Here is a 10,583-nt window from a genome sequence, read left to right as displayed (position 1 = left end):
ATATATATATATTATATATATATATATATATATATATATATATATATATATATATATATATATGTATATATGGTTACTACAGCACCTGCTTAGTGCTGTGGCAAAATTTAAATTTGGTTTTTATTTCTCTCTGGAAGGCCAGACAATATGTTGTTTAACAAATGCCACTGACCTTCTCCAGAGTGTAACCTGCCTTTAACTGTCAGGGGGCTAATAATTCCGTTTCCTCTGTGAGTCATCTATTGGCGTGTCTTCAGTCTGAGGAGGCCTTAACGTTGCTGTATTTAATAAGTGGAGCACCTTTAGAGAATTACACACTCTCAGACCGTGAGCGTGTGAAGAAACTTCAGCCATACTGTTTTTGTGAAGACTGCTGCTGTAGCAGATGGCCTCATTAATTTTAACTTGTTGCATTTTAACGTGTGGTTGTGGCATGCACGAGCGCTTGTTTGTGGATGTGTGTTTGTGTGTGTGTGTGTGCGTTCATGTAGGTTTTTGCTTCTCTTTCTCCCTTATGTCGCACATTTGTTTGCGTGGGTGGATGTGGTTGCTGTCATTGGCAACATACACCGCGGTAGCCCAAGGCAAACCCCGGGCAACTACCCATGATGCACCTGCCAGCCCACAGCCCAGCGCGCCTCTTAAAAGAGGAGACATGGAAACCATGTTTTCAACCGCTTTAAGTGGACTCGATGCTTTTCCAGACTGTATTCATCCAGTAGAGCATTTGTTTAAAGGCTTCGAACACTTGCTTGAGATGTAATCGCTCTGTGGTTTAAAGGTCAAATATAAGACTTAGTTCTGACAACCAACAAGGCCTTTTAATTCATCCTTTGACCTGCAATGGAGTATGTATATTTATATCAGCCTTTAATCCTGTAGACGATGATTCCTCAGATAATTCTCATCTGAAAGTGGCCTCCTGAACCGTCTATGATGAGAAACGGATTCTACGGTTTATGGTGCACTTAAGCTTTTACAGGGCGTTCTTTGAGTTGTGTAGCTCAACCGAGAGGCCTGAGGGGTGGCAACCAGGAGAAAAGTGATGAAAGAGAGTTGGGAGAAGGATCAGATAGCATTTGAAAATTTTGGATCCCCTGTGGGAGCACTCTGTGGCTCTCTAGAATCACTCATACGAGATGCAGTTTTGTTAAATTCGAATGCTTGAGTTGACTGACTAAAGGGCTCAGTTCAGAGAGGGCTTACAAAAACGATATTTCACTGTAGACTTGAATCAAAAAGAAAATCTAATGGGAATCCAAAGCCCCCTACATTCCAAATGGACGTAGGCAGGAATAGACAATTTGAGGTAATATTACTGCATAAAATGTTATTGATGATTAAAGGGTCTTTTGCACCCAGATTTGAGGCTTTATATTTAAAATGTGTGTCATCTGAATAAGAATGATATGGGTCTGTTCCCTCTTGCAGGCTACCCTATGCGGGGTACTTTGGAGGGGTGTCCGGCCTTAGCAAAAAACAGTTCCTCAAAATCAATGGCTTCCCTAATGAGTACTGGGGTTGGGGAGGTGAAGATGATGACATTTACAACAGGTAAGACTATAGATATGCTGTTTTTCTCTTTTATAAATGTCCGAGGTCTGGTCCTTTGAAATTGGGATAAAATGGAAGTAGGGTCAGATCTTTTCTTTTGTATTGTGAGTGTAAAAAATTATCGAAAAAGAAAATATGCAGGGCTGAGATGTGGGAGTTGCACTCAAAACCAAAGGCGGATGAATGTGAGCTTGAAGTCTAATGAAGATTATGAGGTCAAAGAATAAGTAAAAAATAAAACACATGCATTGATTAATCATTTGCAATAAGATCAATAACATGCATTTAGAAAATTGATAGTTGAATTTTTATTTATCTGGAGAGTTTGAGGGAATTTTTTTTACAAATTAATTAAATTTATTGTTATTTGAGATAGTTATTTAAAGTGGTCCCTCACACAAGGATTGGCATGTTTGAATCTCTTTGGCATGAAAAAGCTTGAAAACCTCTACTAAATAATTTTATAATTAATAGTTCGACTTAATAATTTTTTTACGTGATGTCAAGATATTTTTTCTGTGTTTTAATAAAATCTCATTTGTTACTTTGTATATTGTTATGGACTCATTTGATAAAGTATGTTAAAATGTATTCAGCACTTTTCCCACCAAAACATTGTCACTTCAGTTGTTTGGGTGGTTACTAAAATACAGCACCACAGGTTCTGAGAAATGGGCAGCAAAGGTGGAACTATTAAAAGGGAAAAGGTCTTCAAAGGTTTTATTTAAATTATGTATTAGTCTAAACTCTTTGCTTAAGTTAAAAGGAAATAATTAAAAGTAGGTTATAATGTAAATGTTACTTTGACTAGTGGTTCTTTCATGTGGTTCTAGAACAAACCATTTTAAAGATGACTGATATGTTGACAAATGGATGTTAAACATGAATTGCACATATTTTGAGTTATTTATGATTGCCGTAATTGCTGTTATGCCAGAAATGTGTCACTGCGATCCTCGATAACAGATTACACATTTTTAATCTATTTGTCAAATGACATTTGTGACACATTAACAGCTTTGGTGAAAAATTGGAATGTTCAAATACATTTGTGACCCTGAACCATGAAACCAGTCATAAGGGTAAATTTTTCAAAATTGAGATTTATACATCTTCTGGAGGCTGAATAAATACGCTTTCCATTGATGTATGGTTTGTTAGGATAGGACAATATTTGGCCGAGATACAACTATTTGAAAATCTGGATTCTGAGGGTGCAAAACAATCTAAATATTGAGAAAATAGCCTTGAAAGTTGTCCAAATGAAGTTCTTAGCAATGCATATTACTAATCAAAAATTAAGTTTTAATATAGTTACAGTAGGAAATTTACAAATTATCTTCACGGAACATGATCTTTACTTAATATCCTAATGATTTTTGGCATAAAAGAAAAATCGATAATTTTGACCCATACAATGTATTTTTGGCTATTGCTACAAATATACCTCAGCGACTTAAGACTGGTTTTGTAGTCCAGGGTCACATTTAAGAGAATAAATGGTTCTTTATTTCTCTTGATTTAAATGAATCACATCTGTAGATGCACTGCTTGTAAACCTTTGCAAGTTTAATCGACTTTCTGGGATGTCATTTTGTTTTCGAGGTCTGGTAGACAGGCTTTTAAAAAAGTAATGAGTAAGCATGCATCATCAGAAACAGACGCTTTGTCGCTGAACAGTGTCCTTGCGCAGTTTCTAGGTCTTTTTCTTTCTCTGGGATATGCAGCTCTGCAGGAAGCAGCTGTATATGTGCTCGCCGCTCACAAATCTACACCATGTCCAGACAGAAACGTGTGAATAGATGACGCTCTGCTGTCTGATGCCTGTCTCTTCAGATAATGAATAGCTGCGTGTTCACTAGCTATCATTTTTCCCCGCTCAGGTGATGAGAGAGCAAAACCTGCAGTATATCAGGGCACACACACTCTTGCAACAGCGATAACACTCGTGGAGATATGTCCCATATGTCACTCTTTTCAGTTGTTTGGGGTTCCATTGACAGTAGAAGGTGGAAACTGAATGGTGTGATAAAACACCCCTCTCACATTATCTTTTCCTGCCTTTGTCCACTGCTTTTTTGGCATGATGGATTGATTATATAAGTAAAAATAGACTTTATAGCCTGATATCCACAAATAAAGCAACAGCCTCCCTTGAGATCTCCTTCTGAACTGAGCTGTTTTTATTGTGAGAATATAAAAAGCTTGATGTTGTTTTGAAGGAGTTGTAATTATGTATTTTGCATGCATATTTATTGCACATTTATATTCATATAAACTGTTGATCTTTTTCGGATTTTCTTACTGCTCATTTTATGTTTTAGTTGTGTTGAAATGAGCATATTTGCCAAGACAACACATTTTACAATTTTAAATTCATGTACAGTTAAATTTCCATTTATATTTGATATTGATACAACATTTGCACATGTACACTATCATTCAAAAATTTGGCTTTGGTTAGATTTTAAAATGCTTTTGAAAGAAGTCTCTATATGCACACCAAGGCTGCATTTATTTAGACAAAAACACAGTAAAAATAGTAAAGTTGTAAAATATCATATAAACTGTACACACACATATATAAATATCATATAAACTATATACATAAACTGTGTTTTTATGTATTTAAAATGTAATTTATTCTTGTGGTGGCAAAGCTGAATTTTCAGCTGCCATTACTGCAGTCTTCATTGTCACATGATCCTTCAGAATTTTTGGAGATTGTGATTCATTTTCTTTTTCAGAATTCTTTGAATAGAAAGTTCAAAAGAACAGTTATTTTAAAATAGAAATCTTTGCATTATAAATATCTTTAAAGTTACTTTGGATCAGTTTAATGCTTCTTTGCTGACAAATCTATTAATTTCTTTAAAAATAATCTTACTGATCAGATGAATCTTACTGACTTACTTACTTTTGAACAGAAGTTTGAACATAAAACATTTAACTTGTACACACTTACAAAGTCTATGATGTTATTGCATTATACTTTAGAACAGGCCATGCATTCAATTATCTTTCTCGTCTTCTCAAGTTCTAAATATAACAAAATGTGTTTTCTTGTGATCTCAGAGTCACTATAGTTTATCTACAAAAACAAAGTTGTAGCTGCCTTCTCAAAAGCGAATCTCTCACAAATCTGTTCATCTATAATGCAGACATTGCCAAGGAAGCAACAAGAGACAAAAACAAGAGAAAATGTACTCGGTTACTAACGTAACCTCGGTTCCCTGAGATATGGAATGAGTACTGCATCTGTTTAAGACGCTTTGGGGGAAAACTCCTTTTTCTCCGATGACTGAAGCCTTTCAGTAACGCAGTGTAACTATGGCCATTGGTTCGTGCAGCGAATAAAAAACGAACCAATGACTCGGCAGCGGCGCTGCACGAAGCTATGGCGGTAAAGCCTGCCAAAGCCCGCCAGAATGGGCGGGGCCATCTGGCTATATAAGCAGCACATCGCCATAGGATCCTCAGGTTACTTCAACTGAAGCGACGACTGAGTCGTGCAGCTACATAGCACGTCGCTTCCTCCAAATGAGACCAGATCGTCTGGGAGGGAGAAGTGGACTGGAGAAACCTCTCTAAGCAGAGAGAGTGAGGCACGCGGGGGCTCAGCCGGCATGGGCTCACTCGTCACCGAGCGCAGAGTCTCTTTGTCCTGCTGCTTTTTCCTCACAGGCTCCTGGGAGGAAGAAAGCAGGAGGGTGCGAGGGGCGGAGTTGCTCTCTCTGAAAAGAAAGCTTTCCATGAGCGCAGAGAGGCGAGACTCATATCCTCGCAATGAGTGCTGCTGTGACCGTCAGCGGCGTGTAGGGGGGCCCTAAATGAGCGACAGTAACGGTGCGGCATTTGAAACAACGCCGAAAATTTGCTCTGAAATTTGCTCTTTTATATCGCCGGATAGCTGCAGGGAACCGGAGACCATCACTGCTGCAGGCGCGAGGGTGGCGTGAAGCGGCGAGAATGGCCGAGCAGAAAGGGGTCTCTCGATCCGCTGCGAGGCTTGATCTTGGCGAAGGCTTTGTAGTCTCGTAGAGCGAAGATCTAGTAGTCGTCGCTGAAGGAAAATAATCTGAGGATCCTATGGCGATGTGCCGCTTAAATAGCTAGATGACCCCACCCATTCTGGTGGGCTTTGGCGGGCTTTACTGCCATAGGCTCGTGCAGCTCCGCTGCCAAGCCATTGGTTCGTTTTTTATTCACTGCATGAACCAATGGCCGTGCAGTTACACTGCGTTATTGAAAGGTTTCAGTCATCTGAGAAAAAGGTGTTTTCCCCCAAAGCGTCTTAAACTGATGCAGTACGAGTGAAGTATCGATAGGGAACTACTTTTAAGTCAGGCTCTTAAGAAAAGAGCTTTTGTTAAGTTGAGATTATTGTAAAATGTTGCTTAATTGTTATGTCCTAATCATGAGAAAATTGTAATGACAAACAAAGTTAATGGCAAACCAAGTCCGAAAATAATAATGCGTTGCATCTTTCCCTTTTATGCAATGAAGTGGCATTTAATTGAAACAAATACAGCACTTTTAAAGCAAAACATTTCATAAAAATAATGTTAATACCATGTAAAAGATAAAAAAGTATACTTTACTCTATAGATTGTTTAAAAAGAAGTCAATCAGGACACTTTCTAGTTGTCAAACTGAATGTGATGAACTATGCAGGAACGCATTGCGTGTGTGAACTGAAAAGTGACTACATTATATACAAAATTACTTGGGACCAGTACTGCAAAAATGCTTCTTACCAATTTTTTCTACCAAATAATTTTTAAGGCCACTGTAGTTGACTAGATCTACAGCTTTGAAATATTACTGAAAGATTAATAATTTCCTTCATAACAGACAGGGTGGCGATATAGTGGCCTAAAGTCAAGATGTAAGAGTGAATGGCATGTGGACCCAGCTGTGCGTTCTGCTTCAAATTCCCCATCTGACTAGTGGACAGACACGCACAGACTCTGACGCTCGCCCATTTAGGTCCTCTGGGTGTAAGTTTACGTCAACATACTGTCACTTCTCTGGAACCAGTTTGCTGGGGCTCCAGGGACTCCCAGTGCCTGTCAGAACAACTTCCTCTCTTCCCATATCTTTGAAGGTCACTGGTCTGACAGCGTGAGCCCAAGTGCCAATGGACATTCTTCTCTGCTAGCTCGAAATTCTGCAGCCTGGCTTCTTAAAATGTGTCAGTCTGTGCGGATGTGCCCCTCTGCCAGCACTGCTTTAGAAGAGACATGTTGTTTGTATCTCTGTGGACTGGGTTTTTAGTTTATGTTTGTGAAGGCAGCTGGCATAAGTGAGCAGAATCTTTGTTTCTTGCTGTAGTTGATCCTGCAGTAGTACATTTGTTCCTGTAGTGTCCCTTCTAGCCATAAGGAAGAACTAGTGGCAGTCCTATTCAAAGATACTACAGTACACTGATACGGAGTAGCTATGGTCAGCCTCTATTGACGAGAAGCTCCTGCAGCTGTTTCTGTCCTTGGTTTCTGACTAAATGTATGACAAAGTCAGAAAAGTAATTTTCCAGCTACACTGAAATTGTGAGTTTTTGTAACGGTGATAGTTTTGTCTCTTGATAAAAAATATTTTTTAAAATTTAGCCAGTGTTTCACCACGTGTCATATTCATTAATTTGAGCCAGTTTCGTTCTGATTAAAATGTTCTTTTAATTTTTTATAGTTATTGAAAATATATATTGATTTAAATATATATATATATATATATATATCAACATTTCATAGTACCATTCTAAAGTTTGGGGTCAGTGAGATTTTTTGAAAGAATAAAAAAAACATTGGAAAAAAATATTGATCAAAACTATAACTTTTTTCTATTTTAATAGATTTTTAAATATAATTTATTACTTCCAATGGTAGAGATGAGTTTTCAGCAGCCATTACTGTAATTACTGTCAGCAGCGTCGCATGATTCTTCAGAAATCATTCTGATATTTTGATTTGGTGCTCAAGAAACATTTCTTATTATTACCAAAGTTTATTTAAATAGATTTTTTTTGTAGCAATGTCTTCTTTATAGTCACCTTTTATCAATTTAATGTTTGAATAAAAGTAATTTATATAATAAAAAATCTTATTGAAACCAAACTTTTGAATAGTAGTGTATTTATATTTAGTTCACTATTTTAATACTGTTTAGAATTTTTTATGAATGCTTTATTTATTAATTTTAGTGTGTTTTTGCAAAAAGAGCATATTTGCAAAGTATTTAGGAGTAATTTAACTGAGGTTCATTTGAGCTTTCACATGAAGTTTTTTTGACGTACAGTTTTATAGTTTACTGTTGTAACTTCACATCAAAGACAAAGTACAGATTTAACTCATCCTTTGCTACATTTTTCAGCATTTCTCTCTTAATGATCATTATTTAGACAGCAATACAGTATCAAACTCCAGATGTGGACAGTTATTTTTTAAAGATTTATTTATGGGCTTTTTTATGCCTTTATTTGGAAAGGACAGTGTAGAGTAGACAGGAAAGCATTGGGTGAAGAGAGAGGGGAGCGGGATCAACAAAGGACCACGAGCCGGGATTCGAACTCGGGTCACCGTGAGCGCAGTTGCGCTGTAACACTAACCGTGAGGCTATTGGCGCCATGAAGTAGTTTATTTTATGGCAGCTTCATAATAACAATCCTGTTTTAAATAATAAATCGCCATAAGAGGCATTATCTATAAAAACTTCCTAATGGAAAGCACAGCCACTATCATGCTCTGCAAGCTGGCCAGAAGGTCATTGCTGCATGCATTGGTAGTGTGAAGTCATTGTGGATAGAAATAGCCCAGAGGGATGTGTGTGAGGGAGGATAGTGGACTCAGATGACTGTGTCCTGGCCTCATGCACCGCAAATGTTCCATCCGACTGGCTTGAAACAAAAAGCAAAGTTAAAAAAGCTTTTGGAGAGTTTTGCTCTCCCCTCTGGCCATGTGGACAGAGAAATAGCCCGTCATTCTTTCTTTGATTTTCAACATCTGTGTAGTTGGAGAAGATGGAAGCCCTGGAGGGACATTTCCCTTTACAATTCAGTAAGAAGGAGACAGTGGAAGGCAGTAGACAGGTGTGTTCTACTGTGGATTTTAAGTTGAAATTGAATAGTTATGAACTACTCTTAAGAAGACTGGACTAAAACGAAGAGCCTGTCTTTGACAGTGTTCACCAGTTTGAGTCTCTGCAACTCCATAGGCATGTGGAGATGCATGGCTTCAGCACCAAGAGTGCACATTAAAATGTTTTGGTGGTGTTTCATACTGTAGCATCATTTTTGCAGCAGACAAAATGTTGGTCAAATGCTGAACAGTGGCTGTCTTGTTGGTTTTCTTGGCTCATTATGTCAAAATGCAAAGTAAAATGCAAAGTAACTTAAAGTAACTTTATATTTCCAAGATAATATTGACGACTGCCTGATTTTAAGAATATTACTGACAATGAAGCATGATTATGTGATTATGGAGAGTAGAATAGAATAGAATGGATAAATAAATAAATTTTTTAAATTTACAAATAAATAAATATATATTTAAATCTGTTTATATTTAAGTATTACATATATTTAATTTTATTCATAACACTATTTTACATTGTCCTTGTTACACGTTACATGCACATACTGTTGTAATAACAGTAAATTAGGCATAATTACAAGTAACTAACCCTTTTAGTTAATTAACCCTGTTGTTAATTAAATTTACTCAGTGCTTAAGTATATAATTACATTATAATAAGGGCACTGTAAAATAAAATGTAACCAGATTATTTAATTAATGTTTAAAATGTTAGTTACATGTAACAAAATTATGCATATCTTAAATGTTAGTCCTGTCCAATGGTGTTTTTATTTGATTGGCAAAAGAATAAAGGAAAGCAATTTTTGTAAAAAAAAAAATAATAATATATATATATATATATATATTGACCCATATATATATAGTAGGGTGCCTTTTGGCGTCCTGTACATAAATAACTAATTTGCCATGATAACGTAACATAAAAATGACTATGAAAGGGTGAGTTATATTAGGCTACGTTTTTATATTCATAACAAAAAAAGCATTACTTGGCTCTTTAGATATTTTTTTTTGTTTTGTGTAAGAGGATGCGTGTTATTTTGCTATGTCCCATGCAATGCTCATTAAATTTGAATGATAGTAGAATATTGTCAAATCATAAAATTTAAAAAATGTTGTTCTCCTATTAATATTTTGTTAAATAAGAGATTACTCTTAATCTCTTAATCTTTTGAGTGTATAGATCATGTGGTTATAAAAACAATATTTTTATTTAATAAAAAAGAAAAGTTTGTCCATGTCCCTTGAATGATTGTCCACTCTGTCGTATTGGAGAATCCACCCCTTTAAGAAAACGACATCCACTTTAGGGACATCAGGACAACAGATTTTTTTGTCTCTTCAGTGGTGGGAATTTCAACGGCTGAGTTGAGTAAGTTGGTGACTTTTCAATTGACAAATTTTCTTCATCTGAGTTTGCTTACTTGCTTTGCCAAAGCTTAACATGTCCACCCTGTTGGCATAAAATATGCCACAAGTGATTAGAATACAGTATTTTCAAAATATGTAAGTTTAAATACACCAAATTCTCTTCAACAACCAGACTAAATATTTAGCAAGTCACAGTTTGTTATAAGCTAATATGCTAATTAAAGCTCAAAATGTCCACCCTGTCGTTGTTCCAAAATGTCTACCCTGTTGGCCACTTAGACTCGATAGAGTGGACATACACATGACAGGGTGGACATAGCATTCATTTGTAGTATTGCTAAAAACTAAAATGAACACATATCAATGTGATTGAGGATCTAATTTAATTATTTATTATTATAATATAATTTTTTTTTCGAAGTTGAATAAATGTTTCATTGTCATATTTTGTCATGCTTTGTGTGTTCTGCATTATGTGTCCACCCTGTCATGTGCTGGTCCACCCTGTCATCTTGATATTTTACAATAATATTTTAAATAATAATTCAATCATATCTATATAATCCA

General features: G+C 36.3%; 1 protein-coding gene across 1 annotated transcript in view; it reads left to right on the top strand.

Moving 5' to 3' along the window:
- Positions 1–10,583, top strand: part of LOC107599894 (beta-1,4-galactosyltransferase 2-like) — a 136,984-nt gene that overhangs the window by 96,844 nt on the left and 29,557 nt on the right. The window contains exon 5 of the mRNA XM_016291614.1: positions 1,432–1,554. Coding sequence (XP_016147100.1) covers positions 1,432–1,554 — 123 coding nt within the window. The remainder of the gene's footprint in view (positions 1–1,431; positions 1,555–10,583) is intronic.

Source organism: Sinocyclocheilus grahami, unplaced genomic scaffold, assembly GCF_001515645.1.
Source record: "Sinocyclocheilus grahami isolate Dianchi unplaced genomic scaffold, SAMN03320097.WGS_v1.1 scaffold274.1, whole genome shotgun sequence".
In the NCBI taxonomy this organism is placed as follows: Eukaryota; Metazoa; Chordata; class Actinopteri; order Cypriniformes; family Cyprinidae; genus Sinocyclocheilus; species Sinocyclocheilus grahami.
The sequence above is the reverse complement of the archived record's forward strand: the minus strand, read 5'-3'. Positions and strand labels throughout refer to the sequence as shown.